This window comes from Pieris napi, chromosome 18 (genome assembly GCF_905475465.1).
Source record: "Pieris napi chromosome 18, ilPieNapi1.2, whole genome shotgun sequence".
In the NCBI taxonomy this organism is placed as follows: Eukaryota; Metazoa; Arthropoda; class Insecta; order Lepidoptera; family Pieridae; genus Pieris; species Pieris napi.
In genome coordinates, this window is record NC_062251.1 from 5,694,641 (window position 1) to 5,718,001 (window position 23,361).

Here is a 23,361-nt window from a genome sequence, read left to right on the forward strand (position 1 = left end):
TAATGAAGGTGTATAGTCGTGTGCTAATTATGCCATGAATTTAATAAATAACGAGTGAGATTAAGATTTTAAAGAAGATTTATTTCTAGGAATCATTTTTTAGTTCAATAAAAATAACTATCTACTGTAATTAAAAAAAAATAGGGTGCGTGTACTTATGTACGCGCGTAAGAAGTTATACTTCTTTGGCATTATTAAAAATAGTTTTTGATTGCATGCAAATAATTAATTACAATTAAATAATCAAAGACTGGAAAAGGAGTCATTATAGTCAATAAAGTTCAGGTTACATTTGAAAAATTAAATATATAAATATTTATTATTATTATCTTACATTAAGTTTAACATAAATTCTATTATTATTCGAATGTTTTTAAATTATGTCCAATACCGTAGCATCTTCCGTGGGCAACTTCATTCTGTTAATTTTGTGCGCACATCGTAAAATTTCACTCTCATCAATTTTTCATAACGCGCCTAAAGAAGTATAACTTCAAAAGTATATTACGTAAATTAATGACGTTTTTAATAAAATACGGATTATAATTATTTTTATTATATAAGCCACGAATTTCGTTTCGCGTTTTAATTTTGCTAAGCCTACCTTTTTATTAGCTACATACCAATATATGAAACATTTTGCTATATATGCTAGACTGTTCGCTTTTCCGAAATAAAAACTGTTTTATGAATTTTCCGTGCAATTTTTTCCAATTTTTCTATCCATAAAAACCCTCCTCAAGGAATAAATAACCCAACCAACCGCCTTCGTCTTGAACTTCGCAACATATATTGCGATAAATTTTCATTTATATACCTACTAGCTGACCCGGCAAACGTTGTTTTGCCATGTATATTATTTCTAGGAAACATTTTTTAGTTCAATAAAAATAACTATCTACTGTAATAAAAAATAGGGGTTGGTCGTAGTGAAAATTAGGGGTTGTGTGTATTTTTGTATGTTGTATCATAAAAAAATAAAAACAAAATTTTTGGGATGGACACCCCTTATCACTAAGGACTTTGAAAAATAGATTGTAGCCGATTCTCAGACTTACTGAATATGCATAAAAAAATTTATAAGAATCGGTCGAGCTGTTTCGGAGGATTATGGGAACGAACATTGTGACACGAAAATTTTATATATTAGATACAGGCGTCTTAATCGTGTTAATCGATTCGCCTATTATGTTATACATATAATTAATAAATAACTGCGTGCGTTATCACTTGACTCTTTATCTGTTGTTATTATTAAAACGCATTTACAATTGTTACCATGCGAGATATATTCAAGCAAACACGGACCCAGAATTGACAATACAGAGAAATTTAAATGTATTAAATACTAGCTGGCCTGGCGAACATCGTACCGCCTAACAGTCGATTCTTTATTTGTTTAAAATACTTATTCTGCTATTCGGGACACCGGTCTAGCTAGTAAGATAAAAAAAGAAAGTTGATAAGACAACAAATACATTATGTCAAAAAATTAAAAATTTACCTTCCCGGAACCCCTCCACTAACACTTGAACTTATGATATGGTATTAAAGTTCAAATTGACTTTTAAGTATTATTACGAATATTTTGTATGGGAATTTAGAAAAGTGTTGTTTTTAGACTTTTTCACTCAATTTTTTTTTTTTAATTTTTCTCTCCGTAAGAACCATCCTCGTACTTCAAGGAATCACCATCCGTTTACATGTTATGTCGTGACAACGGAAAACGGGTTTCATTTTATATATATAGATGACAGAATCGTTTTAATATAGATGCCAAGGGGATGCGGGGATGGGAATTATTTTCAGCAAATTCTAATTGTTTTGGCAAACTAATTTTTAAGTCTTGTTCTTATTTATACAAATCTAAAACTTTAGATTTCCGAGACTTAGAGGGAGGGAAAAAGGTAGATATGTTAGGAATTTAATGAATTTAAGTGTCGAAAATGAATACAATTTTTTTTTTTCTTCGATGATAACAACACGTGGCATTTTTATTTACAATTCGTTATTTGAGATTTCAATAAATTATTTTGCATAAAATATAAAATACTCATATTGCATAAATTCTCTTTACGAAATTTTAATTTTAAAAATATATTTTCTATAAGGTTATTCGCCCTTCTCACTCTCTCTCAATCGCTCTCTCCCTTTTCTTCGACAAAAACGCTGCTTATCTTCGTGACGGTTCCGTAAAAATTTACCCTCATGCGCCTAAAGAAGTTTCACTTCAAACACTAAATTTCTTGAATAATTATTTTGGGTATTCGGGACTGCGCCCCCCCTTTTAAACAAACACGAACCTCCTAAAGGTCGCGACCCCCGCTTGAGAAACGATATCTTAAAATACTCTTTTGAAGGTCAGGCTCAAGGTCGCTTCGAGTAGGTTTTTTTTTAAATAAAATAGGGGGGCAAACGAGCTTGCGGGACGACCAAAAAAGGGCAGTCTGCGCAGCCCATAGACACCCATTTTTAGTGGGTGCGTTGCCGGTTACGGTTGTTGTTCGAAGGAAATTACTTTCATTTAATTCCATCGAGCCGGCTCGATGCGAGCCTTCGAGCTGTGAGTTTTGCGGTCCACACGTTGATTTTTACTCGATTTCAAGTAAAACTATCTAGTAATACCGCATGTGAGCACCTTTAATGAATGTGAATAATGATTTATGTCATATATAGGTGGTGCTGGTGGGAAGGGAGTTTGGGGTCTGCCTGGCTCGGAGATGCTGGAAGAATACGCGGAAGATGAGAACGATCCAAACTACGACTCTGAAGCCATAACCAATGGTGATATTGAGTTTAAACAAGTGATTGTTGAGGCTGAGCCTGAAGAAATTGTGGTGAGTTCTTTAATGATGTCTCCAAATAGTCAGATAGACGGCTTATTGGTCTAGTGGTTTACCCCCTGACTGCGAATCCATGGGTCCCGGGTTCGATCCCCGGCTGAGACGAACATCGATGTGATGAGCATTTGGGGTTGTGCTTAGGTCTTGGGTGTTTAAATATGTATTTATATGTCTATCTATCTATAATATGTATGTATATCCGTTGCCTAGTACCCATAACACAAGCTTCACCAGCTTACCATGGGACTAGGTCAATTGGTGTGAATTAATAGTCCAAAAAAAAAATGCTGAGGATTCTGATCTCCAGAATTTTTATTTCTTTATTGATCAAATAAAGCTACCATTAAGCTTAGCTTTCCTAGAAAAGGGGTGCCGTTATCCAACGGCCGTAATGTAGCGTTGGGTGACGTCAACAATACGTAAAAAAATAACATCGGAGTAGGTTTTCTAGAGAACGTTGAGTGTCACCGTAACGTCATATAGCGGTGCTGTCATTTGCATGACGGCCGTCATAGCGGTGATAAACATTAGTTCAACGTTTTTCGCGTGTAACGGTTGTTATGAGGCAGTGACTAAAACTTGTTTTTAAAACTAACAAACTTTATTTAAAATTATGTTTACAAAAACTAACGTTGGAGTTCGAATATGGAATAGAAGTGCCCTTGAAAGGATCGGGATTTGGTACTTAAAGGTTTGGGTAGGAGTAGGGATACATTAGGGGAACAAACAATGTCATTAGGTACTTAACTATAACTTATCACTACATGAACATATGGTTAAACTTATACAAGGCAAAAAATAACAGTTGAAAGTTTAATAATATAGTGGGGACCACATAACACCTCCCCCCTTAAAATAAAGGTTGCGCCTGTTGGCGTGAACTTTTTGAAGAAGTTTGTTGGGCGTCCTCTTCCTCGTCGTCCGAGCTGATGCAAGCCGTCGTCGTCGTCGTCGTATTGTATGTAGACATCGGGATTTCTATTTGTTGTCGTCTTCGGGATTGGTCGAAGCAATTATTAAATATTTGAATGCATCCTTGTTCGTGAGGGTTTCTTCTTGGGTAAAAGTATTTGAAGAGGTTGCAACAATTGCAAAACTTGTAAAGAGTATAAATAAGAAGGACTGATCCAAGTGATAAACTCATTAGAGTGAAATTGTATGGATGTTCTTGAATGATATATTTGTCTTGATTTAGTATTTTAGAGTGATGTTTGATCTCGTCTTTAATAGTATTGAGAGAGTCTAAGGAAACATCGTTAATTTGGATAGGTACGAGTCTTGGATTATAAAGATCTGGAGTTCCTTCGATGCAGCGATTTTCCACGTCGACAGTAACAATGGGATGACTTATGTTTTTCGATTTCGAGTCTTCAGCGATGAGTGTAACCATTGGTGTATAAAATTTGCATGCAGGTTGTAGCAGAATTATTCCGTGTCCAAATATTTCGCCATGTGTAGTTTTTCCGTTGCATTCCATAGCATATGTAATTTTCTTCGAAAGTATGAAAATCCATTTGTTATTTTTTAATGGATGAAATGTGTTGAAATGCGCAGAGAATGTGGATACCTCGCAGTTTTGAGGTATGTCTTTAGAATTCGTCAGCAAGATGGAGACTTCGCAGATTGGTTGTGCGTTTGAGTTGAAGATTGTGACCTTACTGCATACATGAAGGTTTGGAGAGAATTCATGACACTTATCCACGGAGTTCGTCGTCAGGTAGCGTTGACTGTTTTTGCTGATAGCAAGATACATGTGCTCAGGTAGGATTGTGGAATATAAGGAGGACTCAGGATGTTTTATAGGAATTGAAATTAAATGGTATAAGGTAAATATGTCATTTTTGACTAAAGGAAAATTTAATATATATATAATTTTGTTCATATAAATATATGATGTAATTGTGGCAGAGTTTAGAATTTTATGAATGTTTTGAAGACTCACGGTTGCCACTAGGTTACCTGATGTTCTAGCATGACTTGATGCTAATAATTCTTTGTAAAGACTTACTGACGATATGACCGAAGGATGAACTGCTCCCGATTTAATAAATAAAATGCTCGCAACGATATCATCAATTTGTTTTTCTAGAGACGTGACGAGTTCTAGAATTTGTATAGAAACAGTTGAGATCTGTTCAGATACACTGAGATTAAAAAGTAAAGTATTCGTTGAGTTAATATAGGAGTTAATTTTCATTAAATTTTCATTGATCATGTGTTCATCGTATGAAATTTTTAAAATGGTATTGTTAAAGTTAGTAATGGTTGAAGAAAGAATTTGGAGTTGTTGTTTTAAAATATCATTCGTAGAAATTTGTTGCTTTTCTAAGAGATCTATACATTCATTATAGTATTCGGCATCTTTTGCGTCTGGTGTACCAATGAGCCATTTTAGAACTGAGCTTAGACCGTCTATAAGTTCGCGCTTGAAACGCTTGTCGCTTGTGTAATATTGAAATTCATCCAACCTTGAGTCTATATTCATAATACTTAATTTAATAAAAGAACTGGTAGTATCGACGTTAGGTAAATTAGAATTTTGTTTGATTATAAAATTATAACTATTTACTAATCGTTTTAGAGAATCCCTCGATAAGAATAATGGTTCGATATCTCTATATATAATGAGTTTCCAAGAACTTTCCGACACTAGAACTTCACCAACTTCTTCATAATATAGTCCTGAGTTTGAAGGTATATTTTGTATGTGGGTATCCCCGACAACAAAGGTTGTGGAGTACCTGAAATATGGAAATAACTATTTTGTAAAATATAATATTGAAAGAAATATAATAATATTCAAGAATTAGACTACGACCTATTCAGAATTCTAATTAGAATTAAACCTATTTGTAACTATTTTCTTTATAATTATATAAATTTTGTATAGTATAATGTAAAATAATTTTTTTATTATAGAACATATGATAAAACTAAAATAAGGATTATTCATGTGTGTATAAAACGAATGTATATAATTAGGATTCTCCTCTCCGTCGGATATAGTATTGGGAAATGCCATAGCAATTGGTAAACTGAAATAGAATTAAAATTGGTTTGTAAAAAAAAATCTAGTAACGATAATTATTCTAAATAATTTATGATTCGTGCGATGGTCTTAAACGATTTGCATGCACTATTTGGTTTCTTCCATTCTTTCTGATAATGTAATTTTCATTGAATCCTATTCTGACAATAAGATAAGGACCTTCCCATTTCGAATCTAAGTTATTAGGGTTAGGCACCTTGAGCATTACGTAATCGCCTACGTTATACTTAGCGATGTTTCTAATATTTTTATCATAACGTTCTTTAGCTTTTTCCTTCATCGCTTGTAAGTTACGTAAAGCAACGTCACGAGAAACTTTGAGTCGTTCATTAAGATCATGTAAATAATCACAGGTTGTATATTCGTTTAATTCTTTTAGAGAGTAGAGTGATCGAGGTTTATACCCAAAAAGTAATTCATGAGGCGTGAAACCCAATGATTGATTAACTGCTGTGTTATGACATATAACTGCGAAAGGAATTATTTGATCCCAATTGCAATTATTTTTCTTATGATACGATCGTATATGATCTCTAAGAGTAGCATGGAAACGTTCTATAGAACCATTACTTTGAGGGTGGTAAGCTGTGCTCAATGTATGATTTGAACCTAACAATTTCATTAATTGTTTTATGATGCTATTTACAAATTCTGTTCCTTGATCTGAGTGAAATCGTTTGGGAACGCCGTAATGTTGACAGAAGATTAATAGAGTCTTTGCTACGGTAATTGCTTGTTTATCTACAATAGGATAAGCTTGTACAAACCTTGTTAAATCATCTTGTAAGGTTAAGATGTACTTATTAGAGTCATGGGTTACTTCCGAATAAGAAACTAAGTCGATAGAGACACGTTCAAAAGGTTCAGTGGATGATGAAGTTATTACCATTGGAGCTTTATAAGTTTTTCTTTGTATCTTACTCCGTTGGCAAATTTGACATTTGTCAATGTAATTTTTAATAGTGTCGGTCATACCTTTCCAAAAATACTCTGATCTTATTTTTCGTGTGGTTTCAACTATACCACGGTGACCAGACAAAGGGTCATCATGAAAAGATTTTAAAATAGAAGGAATATCTTCAGGATTAGGAGTCTTCACTTTGTTTTCACAGATAGTAATCTTACAATTATAAATGTCTGCTAAATAAGATGTAATATGTAGTTGTTCATTGCCTTTTAATTTACAAGTTGCGTCATCTTTTAAGTCAGGTACGTAAAGTGATTTCAAATCGTTATTCTGTAAACAGCTAAGAAGTGACTTAAAATAGCTTTCAGAATCCCAAGGATCGAAATATAAGGGTCGAGAATAGTTAAAGTAAATGTTTTGTTTTTTGTTGGAAACCAATAAGTCAGTTTCGTAGAGTGCTTTAGACTTTTTTAGAAATGGTTCCACTTGAGAACACATTGAAATAGCTTCGTTGTAAAGATTGTTCTTATCGGAAATGTCACAAGAAATAGCAATAAATATGTCTTTATGTCGTTCGTCTAACAGCTTATCTGGTGAAATATGTAGATTTGGAGTGTCGAAACTATAATCTGAAATTTCTGTAAAGTGTTGATAGTTTAATTGTAAATAGTCGTCGTGAGAATCGATTTCGTTCTTATCAGTATTTTTGTCACAAGTTAAGTCAATAGTATTTGTGTTAAGAATTGAAGGCCTAGAGAGTGCGTCGGCATTAGTATTATTTTTACCAGCTTTATAAATTACTTCGTATTCATATTCTTCGAGTTTGAGACGCCAGCGAACGAGACGACTTCCAGGGTCTTTTATAGAGAAAAGCCATGTTAATGGTTTATGATCGGTAACGATCTTGAACTTTCTACCAAATAAATAGGGACGAAAATGCTTAACAGCCCAAACTATGGCTAATAATTCACGTTCAATGGTGGAATAATTTGATTCTGCTTTGTTGAGAGTACGTGATGCATACGCAATAGGTAGATCTTTACCTATTTGCCCTTGCGATAAAACAGCGCCAATCGCATGAAGAGAAGCGTCTGTTGTTAAAATAAATTCTTTAGTAAAATCAGGATATTGTAAAATAGGAGGATTGGTAAGGAGATGTTTGCATTCTTCAAAGGCTGATTGTTGAGTTTCACCCCAAACAAAAGGAACATCTTTCTTAAGGAGACTAGTTAAAGGTTTTGTTAGACTACTAAAATTAGAAATGAAACGGCGATAATAGCCGGTTAGGCCAAGGAAAGACTTGATGTCTTTGCATGATTTGGGAACTGGAAAATTATCGACTGCGTGAACTTTATCAGGATTAGGTTTTACACCTTCGCTAGAAATTATATGCCCTAGATAGGCTACTTCTTTCCTAAGGAATTCACACTTATCTGGTTGAACTTTTAAGCCATTTTTCCTAAGTCGATTGAAGACTTCGTATAGCTTTTGTTCGTGTTCTTGTAAACTAGAGGCGAAGACTACTATGTCATCTAAGAAGACAAAGCAACGTTCACCTTGTAATCCATAGAGTACGCTATCCATAGCACGTTGAAAAGTTGCTGGAGCATTCTTTAATCCAAATGGCATTCTTAAAAATTCATAATGTCCATACGGAGTATTAAAGGCAGTTTTAGGAATATCGTTTGATTCGAGTTCGATTTGGTGGAATCCAGAGGCGAGATCTAAAGTAGTGAAGTAAACAGAATGTCCTAACTTGTCGAGTATATCTGTAATGTTAGGTAAAGGATAACTATCACCTATGGTTATATCATTAAGTTTACGATAATCGATAACGACGCGCCATTTTTGTTTGCCGGAGGCGTCTACTTTTTTAGGGACTACCCAGATAGGACTACTCCATGGTGAAGTACTCGGACGTATTATATTTTCATTTAGCATTTTATCGACCTGGGTTTTTACTTCTTGTTGATGTATATGTGGAAACCTATCTGTTTTCGTATTAATTGGAATATTTGATGTGGTAGGAATAGTATGCTTAGTATGGTTTGTAAATGTCAGTTTGTCACCTTCTGTATAAAATATGTCAGAATATTCAATTACGATTTTATTTAGGGAGTTTGATTCTTCTTTGTTTAAATGGTCGCCTCTAATGAGGGACCAAACTTTGCTCTGACGATCTGTTTGGGAAATACAATTAAAATTATTTATCTCATGTTGAGTTTGTTCCTTAGTATGTTTGTCAAAGTCAAAAATAGTAACAGGGATGGAAGGAGTGCTAATAATCTTATCTTGTTTGTCTAAATTAATGCAAGTTGTAAGAAAAGAGTTGTTTGCGACGGTCACTAATGAGCGTGGAATAATAATGCCATGATCTAATGTATGTTTTTCAACGATTGCTTCGCCAAAATTCATAGAATTTGTTGTACATCTAATTACTGTTTCCGATCGTTTGTTAATTACTTGTTTTTCGAGGGATACAGTATAGTTCTGTGGATTTAAATCTTGTAGTTTTTCATGTAAATAAAATAAGTCATAACTTTTGACGCCAATTGTTAAGATTTTCGATTGTACTTCAATTTTACAGTCATATTCAGTCATAAAGTCATTACCTAAAATACCGTCAGCTTTTATGTTAAGGTTTGCAACATGAAATTTATGTTTAGGTAAATTGTCAAGGGAAATATTTGCCGTTCCTAAGGTCAGCATCTGAGATTGAGAACTGGAAATACCTTGAATAGAAACTATATTTAATTCGTTAATGCAAGCTAAACCTATTTTATCTTTACGTATGACAGATATACCAGCACCGGTATCAATTAAAAGAGTCACAGGTTTATTATCTATGTAAAATGTAGCATGTAAGAGATTTTCTGGAGGAATATCATTTAAAGCAGAGATTGAAAAAGATTTAATATTCTTGTTGTTTGATTTCGACTTACGTTTATTTTTTTTATAATGGTATTTTGAATTCGATTTAGTAGTAGTATGAGATACAGCGGGTTTACAAGATTCAGCGATATTTTGAGATACAGTGGGGTTAGAAGATACAGTGCGATTTTTAGATTCAGAGGATTTTGGAGATTCATCGTGCTTATAAGAAATAGTAGAATCCGTATTATGACCAAAGGTTTGGGACTGGCTACCCTGTTTGTAGGTCTGTATAAAGCTAGCTTCGAAATCTGTCTGTGTGCAAGCTTCTTTGCATTGCCTCCGATAGGCTGGTTTATTATGCAAGGATGCAGGCACAGTGCTTTGTAACACTCGACTTGATTTTGGAATTTGAGGAAGCATTGAATAGTCTAAAGAGCTGGGTTCATCGAGTAGGAGCTGGTAGCGATTTCCAACGGGTCGCTCATTTCGTTGGTCGCTTCTAAGTTTAAATGGCGGATTGGTGCAGGGAGAGCGCGTTGTTTATTTTGCTCGTTGTATGCTCTCTTGCGACATTCGTTTATTGAATGCCCAATATTTTTACAATAAGCACATGTCTTTGGAGAAAATCTAGGATTAGGAGGCCTGAATGGAATATTTGGGTTTCTAATAGATTGGTAATTATTTTGATATGCATTACTCCTAATTGCTGGCCTAGGAGTTGGAACTGGTCTAAATAAAGATTGCCTAGCTTTGTTCATAGCCCTAATTTGATCTTCTTGCATTGCAAAACGACCTGCTTCTCTCAAGGTATCGAAACCTTTTGTTCTGAGCATTATACCCATGTCTGTAGAGAGACCGTTGAGGAATATGCTTAAGGCGGTTTCCTCGGTGGTTGCTACACGTCCGTCTAATGTTGAATCGCAAATTTCTGAGTGTAGTTTTTCTAAGATTTTGCAACGACAAAGATCTACTCTATGATAAAATTGGGTTAAGGACTCATCATGTCTCTGGAAAATCGATTGAAGTTCTAAATTCAAATGTTGAATCGTCTTGGTATTCGCGAATCTCTCAATAAGAAATCTCTTTAGTTCATCCCACGTCTCGTAAGTTTTACACCGAACTTCTGAGGCCGCGATGCCTTTAATATTATTTAGAGCACAAGTTAACAAAGTCTCCCGTTCAAACGGAGATGACAGTTTAAACACAGTATCACAGGACCTAATGTAACCGTAAATTTCATCGTGATTGTTTGTGTCGAATATAGGAATAAGATTTATAAGAGTTTGAATATTAACTGGTGATGCCTTCATTATGCTTTCGGTCTTTAATGACATGATGATTATTAAAATGTAGAATGTGTGTGTAGTTAAATATGAATAATGTAATTAAATGAAATATAAGATATAGTAATACAGGATAATATATATAAAACACACAAAATATGGAAATATAGGAAAAGAATGAGCCACAAGTAAAATGCCACTTACCACAGTAACACGAACCACAAGAGCATAGTATCGGCGAAAACTATTAAAAGCCTAAGGCTACCGTACTAGGCGATGCTAGTCCTTTGTACGTTTGCTTCGTCTTACTACACAAGTAGATCCTACCGACTGCGCCAAATTTGTTATGAGGCAGTGACTAAAACTTGTTTTTAAAACTAACAAACTTTATTTAAAATTATGTTTACAAAAACTAACGTTGGAGTTCGAATATGGAATAGAAGTGCCCTTGAAAGGATCGGGATTTGGTACTTAAAGGTTTGGGTAGGAGTAGGGATACATTAGGGGAACAAACAATGTCATTAGGTACTTAACTATAACTTATCACTACATGAACATATGGTTAAACTTATACAAGGCAAAAAATAACAGTTGAAAGTTTAATAATATAGTGGGGACCACATAACACGGTGCGCATATTTAATTAATACAATGACTTGGACGAGCGAAAATGAAGAATTAATTGATTTTGTTAAAAATCATGAAGCTTTGTACAATATCAAATCCAAAGAGTACAGACAAGCTCAGATGATGCAAAATTTGTGGAACGAAATTGGAATAACACTCAAAAAGACGGTCGCACTATTTTCTAGGAAACCACAGCTTGGCCACCGTAAAGACGGCCGTTACTTAACGGCACCGCTTGTGCACACGATTCCCGGTTCGTGCATGTTTGTATGGGTGACGTCACCCAACGTTACATTACGGCCGCTTTTCTAGGAAACCGTAGGGTTTTAACTGAACTTTAATTAGGAGTCACGAAATATTATGGTAGGGGAGCCCACGATGCTAAATGGGGATTTACTCGAGCGTCGTAGAGACCTATTGGGATGCAAAGCTTAGATAAAAAGAAGAAAAAAATGTTATATGATAAATTCCTTTTCATCGGTGGGGGAAGCGGCTATAGATAGTTAAATATGTAAAAAAAAACTGTTGCATGGACATCCTCGAGCGCGTCAGATATTGATAGCATCTATGCCCTACGTATTTTTAATAATGTACGTATGTTAATCTGATCGTTTGCATGATGCGGGTGGTTGTATTTAAGGGTTGAAAATTAAAAAAAAAAAAATTATCGAGCGCGTCAGATTTTCTAAGGGAGTGTTAAGTGCACCAAAAAAAAGCTCTCATTGACTAATCTGACGATTTCGATGGGACGCAAACCCACAGCCATTTTCTTAATTTGCAAAAAAAATCGCAATTTTGAAATACTCAAGCGCGTCAGATTAAGATATGTGTGGTTCATCTTTATGTTCTAAACGTACTGTCTCATAATCTGACGATTATCTAGAGGGATTCGCCTAATCTGACAAAAAAAAAAATAGAAAAACGGTTCACCTAAAGGGCCATCCCTGCAACTTCCCGCTAATTCCATTCCTGGGCGCTTAAAATTGATATTTTGAGCTCGCTGAGTTCAAAGAAATAACATTTCTATGCATTTGAGCTCTCCCAGCTCGAAAGTCTGATAGAAGTTTCATAGAACACTATTTTTGGATTTTTCAAACCGCAATAACTTTTGAATGGATCAAGAAATTTTCACGTGGTTGGCGGCATTCGACGCAGTTTTATCATCCTCATAAGTAATTTTGCAATTTTAATTGATCGAACCACAAATTTCGGAGTAATCCCGAAAAAACACTTTTTTGGGTTTCTTTCGTGTACGATATCTCTCGAACGAATCAACCGCTTTTGACCAGCTTGGTGGCGATCGACGTGGTTTTTCAAGCTCAAAGGCGGATTAGTTTTTGAAGTTGATCGATAAAGAAACCACTTAAAAAAAAAATATTTCTTATTTTTTTAAGATTTTTCAAAATTTCTCAAAATCTATCGGTCCGAATCGGTTCAAATTCACAGGAAATGTAATTTTGAGGGAAATATTTAGAACGCCGTTTAGTAGATTCCGATCGGTTTAAGGAAATGTAGGCATCACGCAGCTGCACGCATTTAACTTTATCGACGAATTTTTGTTATTTCGGCTCGCGGAAATCGTCAGATTATATATTTTTCATTATTCTTGAATTATTTCCTTCAAAATAAAAAAAAAATTAGCTACGCTCGAGAATGTCGAGATGACGTTTTTTTTTACAACTTTGTTGCCCTCCCCTTTTTTTCCGTCACTCTCAAATTGTCATGTTAGTGGAATATACACTTTTTAGGATGTAATTAACTCACCCTACCTTAATCTGACGCGCTCGGGAATTTCTGATGGTCAATTTTTTTTTACTAAACTGATCCTGTCTCCTTCACGTGCGGCCTTATATATGGGCCTCATATTTTGTGGAGGTACTTAACCGGGTACAAGGTATCCCCCTATATATTAATCTGCCGCGCTTTAGTAAATCCCGAAATCCCCTCTTGGGCTCCCCTACCATTAGAACATTTATTTTATTAAGAGAATAACAGTGCGATGCTATTTTGTCTAGAAAACGTTTTTGTGACTGAAATTGTGAATGATAATTTGTTGTTTTTAAAATTATAGTAAAAATCAGTGGCACTACAACCTTTTTAGGTCTGGGCCTCAAATTTCTGTATTTGTTGTGTCATGATGTAATAGGCAAGTAGGTGATCAGCCTCCGGTACCTGACAGACACCGTCGTATATCAACACTACTCAAAAACTTTCTTAAACCTTAACAGAATTCAATTTTCTTTTATAATATACTAGCAGACCGGCCAAGCGTTGCTGTGGCTAAGGTTTTTGTTATATTACATAGTAGTAAACTATTCAAGAGAAACGGTAGGAGAACACCACTCATGGGGACCTGCTTTTTTGGTGGTTACCCCATTAAATTGTAGCTTATATATATATTATATATATTATCAAATCTTATCGTTCACATAGGGTTATATGACGTGGTAATGTGCTGATTATATATACAAGAAAGCGGGCTGTCCCTGCTTCGCCAGGATTTCTTTCTAATAATGTGTGTTAATAAATATAAAAAAGGGTACGTGTACTTATGTACGCGCGTAAGAAGTTATACTTCTTTGGCATTATTAAAAATAGTTTTTGATTGCATGCTAAATATCAGGAGGTCCGATAGAATCAATAATAAAATCATAAGAAACCACACGAAGATTGAAGACGTCACAACGAGGATACGAAGATTGAAATGGAAATGACCAGCCTCACATAATAAGAGGTATGGAAAAGTGGAACAAAAAGATCATATATTGGTACCCAAGAAATAAGAAAAGACAACGAGGTTGACAGTTTCGAAGGTGGGAAGACGAAATAAAATCCGTAACTGGGAAAATTTGGACCAGGAAAGCTCAGAACAGAGCAGAGTGGAGAGAAATGGAGGAGGCCTTTGCCAAAGTTGGGCAAACAGATGGGTTGTCGGTGTCACCGACTCACTAGTGATAGTTTAAGTTTAAAATTATGTAAAATTTTCTATCTGAATAAAGGCTTTTATTATTTATTATTATTATTATAAATAATCAAAGACTGGAATAGGAGTCATTATAGTCAATAAAGTTCAGTTTACATTTGAAAAATTAAATAAATAAATATTTATTATAAATTGTAGCTTATGTGAAACGTTGGTATGTACTTTCAACACAGCGCCATCTGTTAGAATTGTGACTATCAAATAATAAACAAATATTTTGCAATAAAATAATATTGCGGGTATAAATTGAGATGTAAGCTAAGATCTTTTAAGTTAGATCAAACTGCACACGGTGTGCAAATTTGATTGATATCGGTTCGGTAGTTTAGGAGTCCATCGCGGACAAACAACGTGACACGTAATTTATATATATTAAAATAGGTACTGATAAATAGCCTTTTTTATCATAATATTCTCCGAAGTGCAGTTGATCGCCACAGAGCAATAATTTATTATTTAAATTATATATTTATTATAAACCAGCTGATATTTGTATACAAAGCGTTATCAAACGCAAACATTTTGGCACGACCGAGATACGAGCCGCGCCTCGCCGGGTCGTTGACATCCGTATAGCGGTCAAGTGTACAAGACACGAGCGGAAGCGATTTTCATTATCCATCTATTTATTTAAAAAAAAACACAAATATTAGGTCTTGGAAAATGAGAAGAGCGTACGAATTCTTAAAAGGACGGCCCTCTGGTATTTAAGTGGGCGGCGGTATCAATATCAAGTGTGACTGTTATCCCCCCCCCCCCCCCCCCTTTTTTTATCTGGGGTCAAACGAGCCTACGGGTCGCCCAATAAGGGTCAGTCGCCCAGTCATCGCCCATGGACACGCATTTTTAGTGAGTGCGTTGCCGGATTTTGAGGGATTGAAGGTCGTATCTCTCAAGAAAGACCCCCACCGGGAATCGATTCCACAGCTCCCTAGTTCGTAAAAGAAAGTGTCTTGTGAAGCGGACTTCCAGCCATCGAGCTGATGCTGTTGCGGTTTTCCCCGTTCTATAAAAAAAGTGATGGAAACTCACTGTGGACGCCCTAATATGGGGCTTAGGACGCTCTCAATGACAGAGGGCTCGCGAGTGCGTTGCCAGCCTTTTAAGATCTCTCCAAGTCGTTCCGGCTCTGCCTTATGTATGACGCCAGGTTTGCTTGGGACGGCCAGTCTTCCGCTTTTCATGTGAGTTCCAATCAAGCGCCTACTTGGGGATGTGATGGTAATCTTTCGCGTGTATAGGCCGATCACCAACTTGCCTATTAGAAAAATTATCACGGAAAAGATGCAGAAATATGAGGCTCAGACCTAAAAGGTTGTAGCAGCACTGGTTTTTTTTAAAGATGATAAAAAAAAATTTTGTCTTCGTAAACCGCTTTAAGTCGATCACATATACCACAAAATGCGTGGATTGGTGTAATCGGTGTCGCAACGCTGAGGATTCGATAGTAATAGACGCGACTTGACACATTTATAAGTCAATTTGATTTGTTATGTTAAGCTACACGTGGCGCGGTTGAAAAAATGATGGGATCCCATGGAGGCTGTATTATTTAAAAAACTATGTTGTAATTACTTAATGTTTGAGAATGTTTTGTATATTTTAAGTTTGTAAGCAAATATATATATATATATAGCAATTTTGGCCTAATAATAACATAAGTACATACATACACAATACAATGTTCTGTGTTCATTAAAATGAAGTGCGTGCGTACAAGGTACACATGTCAGAAGTGAAACTTCTTTGGCAAACTAATTTTTAACTCTTGTTCATATTTATACAAATGTAAAACTTTAGATTTCCGAGACTTAGAGGGAGGGAAGAAGATATCTTCCTTTTTTTTTAATTAAATTGTCATTAAAATATTAATTGTCGAAAATTAAAACAATTTTTTTATTTTATTTATTTCTTCAATAACACACGTGGAATTTTAATTTACAATGCGTCATTTGAGATTTCAATAAATTTCATAAAATATAAAATACTAATATTTCATAAATTCTCTTTACGAAATTTTAATTTTAGAAATAGAATTTGTATAAAGTAATTCGCCCTTCTCACTCTCTCAATCGATCTCTGCCTTCTTTATCTATCTATCTTTTTTTCTATCTATCTTTTCTAACATGACAATTATGGTAAAGGTAGCGTTCAAGTACTACGTAACGCAATTTTTGGAGATTATTGACAGCCCCTCCCCCCCCCCCCCCCCCAATTTATCTCGCCGTAAAGTTTTTCAGTACCCTAGTACAATACTGTACTCAAGTATAGGTAGTAACCACGTTTCTTGACCACCTTATGTCTCTTTAGTTACTATTATGTGGTGTAAGTCGAAAATAATATTAACAATAACAACAAGAAGCCAGAACAGAATTAAAAACAATTTGTATAGTTTCTATAGTCACTATGGGAGCGTTCAAGTATTACGTGACGCAATTTTGAATTTCTCATTTCAGCGTAAATCGGAGCCAGTGATACTGGAGTACTTCGAGCATGGTGATACAAACGCAGCGGCTGAGGACTTCTTGGAGTATGTCACGGCGAAACGGAGCCACTTGGTGAGTGCCATGTTATAATGTATATTTAAAAAAACTTTTGACACAATTTTGAAGTTATACTTCTTTTGGCGCGTAAGGGAAAACTGATGAAAATAAATTTTTACGATGCGCGCGCCGTCACAAAAAACCAACACCCTGAAGTTAGCAATAGTCAACATTTCAATTTTTTCTATTGTTAGTGTAGTTTTTTCTACAAACGTAGAATTAATTTTTGAAAAGATTTTTATCTTGTTACGCCAAAGAAGTATAACTTCTAACGCGTGTACATAAGTACACACACGTTTTTTTTTTTATTAGTGTGAATTCACGTTAGTGTTAAGTGCTTAGTGGATCTAGCTTATTCCAGACTATTTAGTAAAACTAACTTAGTTAATGAAAAGGAAATTTAACATGAGAAAGTGTCCAATAATAGTCTCTATTAAGGGGTACACAAGAATTTTCCCCATTGAAATTCATTTAAATGCTATTAATCCGTTCCAGCAGTGTTGGCCTAGGGGCTTTAGCGTGCTACTCTCATCTATAAGATCGTAGGTTCGATCCCCGGCTGTGCACCAATGGTCTTTCTTTCTATGTGCGCATTTAACATTCGCTCGAACGGTGATGTTTTCCTTCACCGTGAGGAAACCGGCTTGCTTTAGACCCAAAGTCAACTGCGTGTGTGGCACAGGAGGCTGATCACCTACTTGCCGATTAGATTAACAAATATCATGACACAGATTCAGAAATCTGAGGCCCAGACCTAAAAAGGTTGTAGTGCCACTGATTTATTTTATTTATTAGTCCGTTCCAGCTCCGAAAATACCACCTCAGTTTTTGTTATATATTCAAATTCAAAATAATTTATTCATTTTGGTAACACAATGAACACTTATGAACGTCAAAAAAGAAATACATATTGAATGCTTCTAATTTTACATTTACGGCCAGTTCTCATATCAAGGTCGGAAGAATGGAAGAGAATAACTGGCACTAAACTCTCCGCCACTCTTTTTAATCACAAGTTTTTCAAACACAATGTTTGTAAGGAGCTGCAACCATTAATTACACCATGTTCCACATGACATCTTAAGTAATTAATAAAAATAACATACATTAAAAACAAAGAGTTGTACTCTATCAGCAGGAGGCATGGTGAAATAGGAGCACGCACTTACATTCTCGTGGGAACAACACGCAAATAGTCGAAATAAATAACATCACCAAGACACGAATTCAAGTTCAATTCAATATTACAACTGTCATAGAACATATATATGTCAGAGATTAGGTTATAATAGAACACGGTGTAATTTGTTTGATTACAATGGCAACACCACGCAATATCATAGACATCTTACAGGTTGTAAAGTGTCAATGTGTCAATTGTCAAAGTCAAGCTGTCAGTAGTACGTGCGTAATCGGTCGTGAAGTGCTAGAGTTGCTTTCCGATCGGCGCCTGCGCCGGACGTGCGCACTGATTGTGTTTAAATATTAAGTAATAATGTCGGACGACAGTAGTGATACCAACTTTGTAATTATTAATCGCGTTGAATCTCCGACATATAAGTATATAACGTGAAATCTCCGTGTTATATGGAGAATTACTTGTGTTATACGAGGAACTGAAATCGCGTAATATGAAACTGCGTGAGAGTACCGTGTTATAAGGAGGTTTATTGTATTTAAAGCTATGAACAAAATAAAATTTAAAATTGTTTTTTTAAGGTATGCGAAACAATAGTTGAAATCGCGTTGGACCACAAACCGTCGCACTGTGAAATGGCGTCGGTGCTCATCTCGGATTTGTATGGGAGAGTTTTCTCGGTTAGAGATATCAGCTATGGTGAGTTTTTTTTGAAGTTATACTTCTTTAGGCGCGTTATGAAAAATTGATGAGAGTGAAATTTTACGATACGCGCGCGCCGTGACACAAAATTAACAGAACAACATTCGAATAATAATAGAATTTATGTTACACTGTAAGAGAATAATAATAAATATTTATTTACTTAATTTTTCAAATGTAAACTGAACTTTATTGACTATAATGACTCCTTTTCCAGTCTTTGATTATTTAATTGTAATTAATTATTTTCATGCAATCAAAAACTATTTTTAATAATGCCAAAGAACTTCTTACGCGCGTACATATGCACCCTTTTTTTGTAGTCTGCATTCTTGTCTCAAGGCATGAGGTCAAATGTCAAAATCATTTATTCATATAGGTAACACAATGTACACGTATGAACGTCAAAAAAAGAAAATATAAATGTATGAAGTGGTTCTAATTTTACTTTAATGCCAGTTCTTACGGACGTAGAACGGAACAGAAGAATTGGCAATAAACTCTCCGCCACTCTTTTTAATCGAGATGGATGTTGAGATCCATAATTGTCTTGATTTTTTCTGAAGAGGATTGACCCCGACTTCTACCATTAGATATTCGGGTTCTCTCCTATATGACCAAAGTAGCTATGGGAGCGTTCAAGTATTACGTAACGCAATTTTTAACCCCTCCCCCTCATGTAACGCACTGTAACGTTTCAAAAGACTCCCCCCTCCCCCCAATTGCGTTACGTAATACTTGAACGCTCCTTAAGTTTGTAAATGATAGTTGACAGTGTTGGTTGGTTGAGAATGGACGTATTTATAAGATACTAGCGGACCCCACAGATGTTGTCCTGCATGATATTTCAAACGATTAGGATATTAAACAAAGTATGAAAGTAGCAGCGCCATCTGCCGAGCTGATTTGTGAATCTAAATCATCCAGGGCTCCAAGTAAACGCATACAAAAAAATCATTCGAATCGGTCCAGCCGTTTAAGAGGAGTTCAGTGACATACACATGTACAGTAGAATTATATATACAGTGTTAACTCTTTATAAATAATTTCAAGGGACCGAGCATTTTTGTTCGTTAGAGAGAGATTTCTTTATATCGAGAGACGAGAACAAACACCAAATTTAACCAATTATAATAATTTATATATATTATGTATATAATATATTATATACGCTATATATTATGTATATAATATATATAATAGATAGGTGACGATGGTGCAAAAATTTCCATAAGGCAATATAATCTAAAAATAATGGCACACGTGTTAATTTTTATCTTGCTACATCAATTATGTTTGTATTAATACGAACAAATTTTCCAGACAAATACTGTGAAATATATTGCTATGAGCGAATCCTCTGATCTGGATTCTATTATTTCCAGCATTCGAGAGGTTATTGGACAAGTTACCCGATCTCTTACTGGACACGCCCGATGCGACAGTACTCCTGTCTAACTTCATCGCCAGATGTGTTGCTGATGATTGTCTTCCGCCGAGATTCGTTCAGGCCATGTCCAATGTTGAGTTGAATCCGGCTGCCAGGTAATTTTTTACACGCTTTATATTAGCTTCACCTGTATGTATGTATGTATGTAACCGACTCCTTCGGACTCGATTTTGACCCACTTTTAACGGACAGATTTAATTCAAACTTTGTACACTTATAAAGAATCAGCGACAATATAATAATTTCATAGGTTTATCTCGAAATAACAATGAAATTTTTTTTTAGTCCACAAAGCAATACAATTGAGGCAACACGTATTGCTGCTAGGACTAAAAAGTGGAAAATAAATAATAGTTTAAAAAAACTAAAAAACACACTTTTAAAGCACATCAAACTAAAAAGTGAAAAATAATTTCGATAGACGAAAAATATGGCACAGAGCGCCCCACGCTTTTTCACAATAATACCAGTATTTTTTGTTCATTACCATTTTCAGCCTAAATTAGGAATTATTTTTCACTTTTTAGTTTGATGTGCTTTAAAAGCGCGTTTTTTAGTTTTTTTAAACTATATTTATTTGAAGTGAAACTTCTTTAGGCGCATGAGGGTAAATTTTTACGGATCGTCACGAAGATGTGCAGCGTTTTTGTCGAAAGGGAGAGAGCGATTTAAAGAGAGTGAGAAGTATTACGTTATAGAAATTTTATGTTTAAAATTAAAATTTCGTAAAGAGAATTTATGAAATATTAATATTTTATGCAAAATAATTTATTTAAATCTCAACTGACGAATTGTAAATTAAAATGCCTCGTGTTTTTATTATCGAAGAAATAAATTAATAATTTGTATTAATTTTCGACTTAATATTTAATGACAATTAAATTCCTGACATATCTTCCTTTTTCTCTTCCTCTAAGTTTCGGAAATCTAAAGTTTTAGATTTGTATAAATATGAACAATACTTAAAAATTAGTTTGCCAAAGAAGTTTCACTTCTGACATGTGTACTTTGTACGCACGCACTTTTTTTTTATATTGTAGAGGGAAAAACGAGCCTACTTGACACGCCCAAAAAGGGCAGTCATCGTAGACCCATTTTAGTGTGTGTTGCCGGCTTTTGAGGGAGGAGTATAACTCTTGTTATATATTTGGTCGTATCTCCCAGAAGCCTATTCCACTGTTCGCTAGTTCGCAAAAGAAAGTGTCTGAAACGGATCGTGGAAGACCATCAAAGTGGTGCTGACCTTACTACAGGCAGAAATGGGTAGCGAAAGTTCAAGGAAAATAAATATCACACTTTCTATTATGACCTTGAACTCTGGTAACGGTCAAAGCTTTTTGACGTGACAACGTCTTATAATTCGATGGAGCCGGCTGCACGCACGAAAAAACATGACTCATGCGGCGTTACCTCGCTCTGAGGCGTTCCATTTAAAATTGACATAATTGTATTTATGCGTACAAATAAATGTAACTTGATCAATTCAATTGTGATTTCCATTTACCTCCTTCTCTATATCCATACAAAATACCTATCAAACAAATTTTTTTTTTTTTTTTTTTTTTGAAAAATGCAACCATCCCATCAATATTTTTTTATGACGTTCAACTATCGTCAGTAAACCGACTTTACAGACAACCGATTTTTTTAAAGTTACGTTCATTTATTCTCTATTATTCTCACTCACTTGTAAACATTCTTTGCTATTATTATTGTTGTTGTTGGAATAAATCGCTTTACAGTACGATAAAAAAATTTGTGTTATTTTTATAAAAAAATACATTTTAAACCAGGTAATCTAAAAATATTAAAAATTCCAGACAAACTATCCAAAGAGCGGAGACTCTACTCTCTATGAAGCATGGACTCGTCCGGCTGGACAACATTTGGGGCGTTGGTGGTGGTATTAGGTAAGATTTACGGCGCGTTACATGGGGGGGGGGGTCAATAATCTCCAAAAATTGCGTCAATTGTGATTTTACTTTGCCTACTTTTTTAGTACATATACCAACATGGAACATTTTGCTTTGCTACCCCAGAGACTCTTCGGTTTTCCGGAATGAAAACTTTTTAGGTTTTTCTGTGGTTTTTCTCTATATAAACATCAGAGTTCTAGTCATAAGATTTTAATTAACATATAAAAATAGGGGTAGATCGTAGAGGGGTGAAAAGTTGTATGTATTTTTGTATGCTGTATCATAAAAAAATAAAATTTATCTTAAAAAATTAAAAAATTGTGGTTTGAAAGATAGTTAGTAAACCGATTCTCAGATTTACCGAATATGAATAAAAATTTCATAAGAATCGGTCGAGCCGTTTCGGAGGAGTATTGGAACGAACATTGTGACACGAGAATTTAATATATCAGATATATTTCATAGTAACTGATGTGAGACTGATCTAAAGTTATCGTTCTTATTTTTAGTTTAGTTTTTTGTTCCTGTTTTAGTTTTGTAAATAAAATAACTCAAAATCAAAATCATTTATTCATATAGGTAACACAATGTACACTTATGATCGTCAAAAAAAGAAATATACATTAAATGCTTCTAATTTTACATTTACTGCCAGTTCTCCAATAAATGGTGCAGAACGGAAGAGAAGAACAGGCAATGAACTCTCCGCCATTCTTTTTTACTATATTATGTATTTATGCACTTTTCTTTTTTACTATATGACACATTATGTATTTATGCACTTCTACTTTTTTTTTGTTTCTTTTTATTTATTCACAGTTGTTGCCTAGATGAGATCGCTCGAAAGCGATAAGGCCGCCTTTTCATTTGATTATATAGTGCTAGACAGGCTACTTCTAATTAATTTGCGATATTTGTTTTAAATAAGAGTGTTGTTTGATGATTTGCTATTTTAAAAGAGTACCGAGAGTTTTTTACGCCGGCTTTTTCTCTCGGCCTACACCCTCTGTCTTTACCGATGAGAGATGCCTACAAATTCAAATTTA

The 23,361-nt window shown here is 34.9% G+C and overlaps 1 protein-coding gene across 1 annotated transcript in view; it reads left to right on the forward strand.

Annotated features, from left to right (window-relative positions):
- LOC125058271 (programmed cell death protein 4) overlaps positions 1-23,361 on the forward strand; it is a 32,709-nt gene that overhangs the window by 4,917 nt on the left and 4,431 nt on the right. The window contains exons 2-6 of the mRNA XM_047662320.1: positions 2,677-2,837; positions 17,023-17,124; positions 18,829-18,946; positions 20,335-20,494; positions 22,220-22,309. Of these exons, the coding sequence (XP_047518276.1) occupies positions 2,677-2,837; positions 17,023-17,124; positions 18,829-18,946; positions 20,335-20,494; positions 22,220-22,309 (631 nt within the window). The remainder of the gene's footprint in view (positions 1-2,676; positions 2,838-17,022; positions 17,125-18,828; positions 18,947-20,334; positions 20,495-22,219; positions 22,310-23,361) is intronic.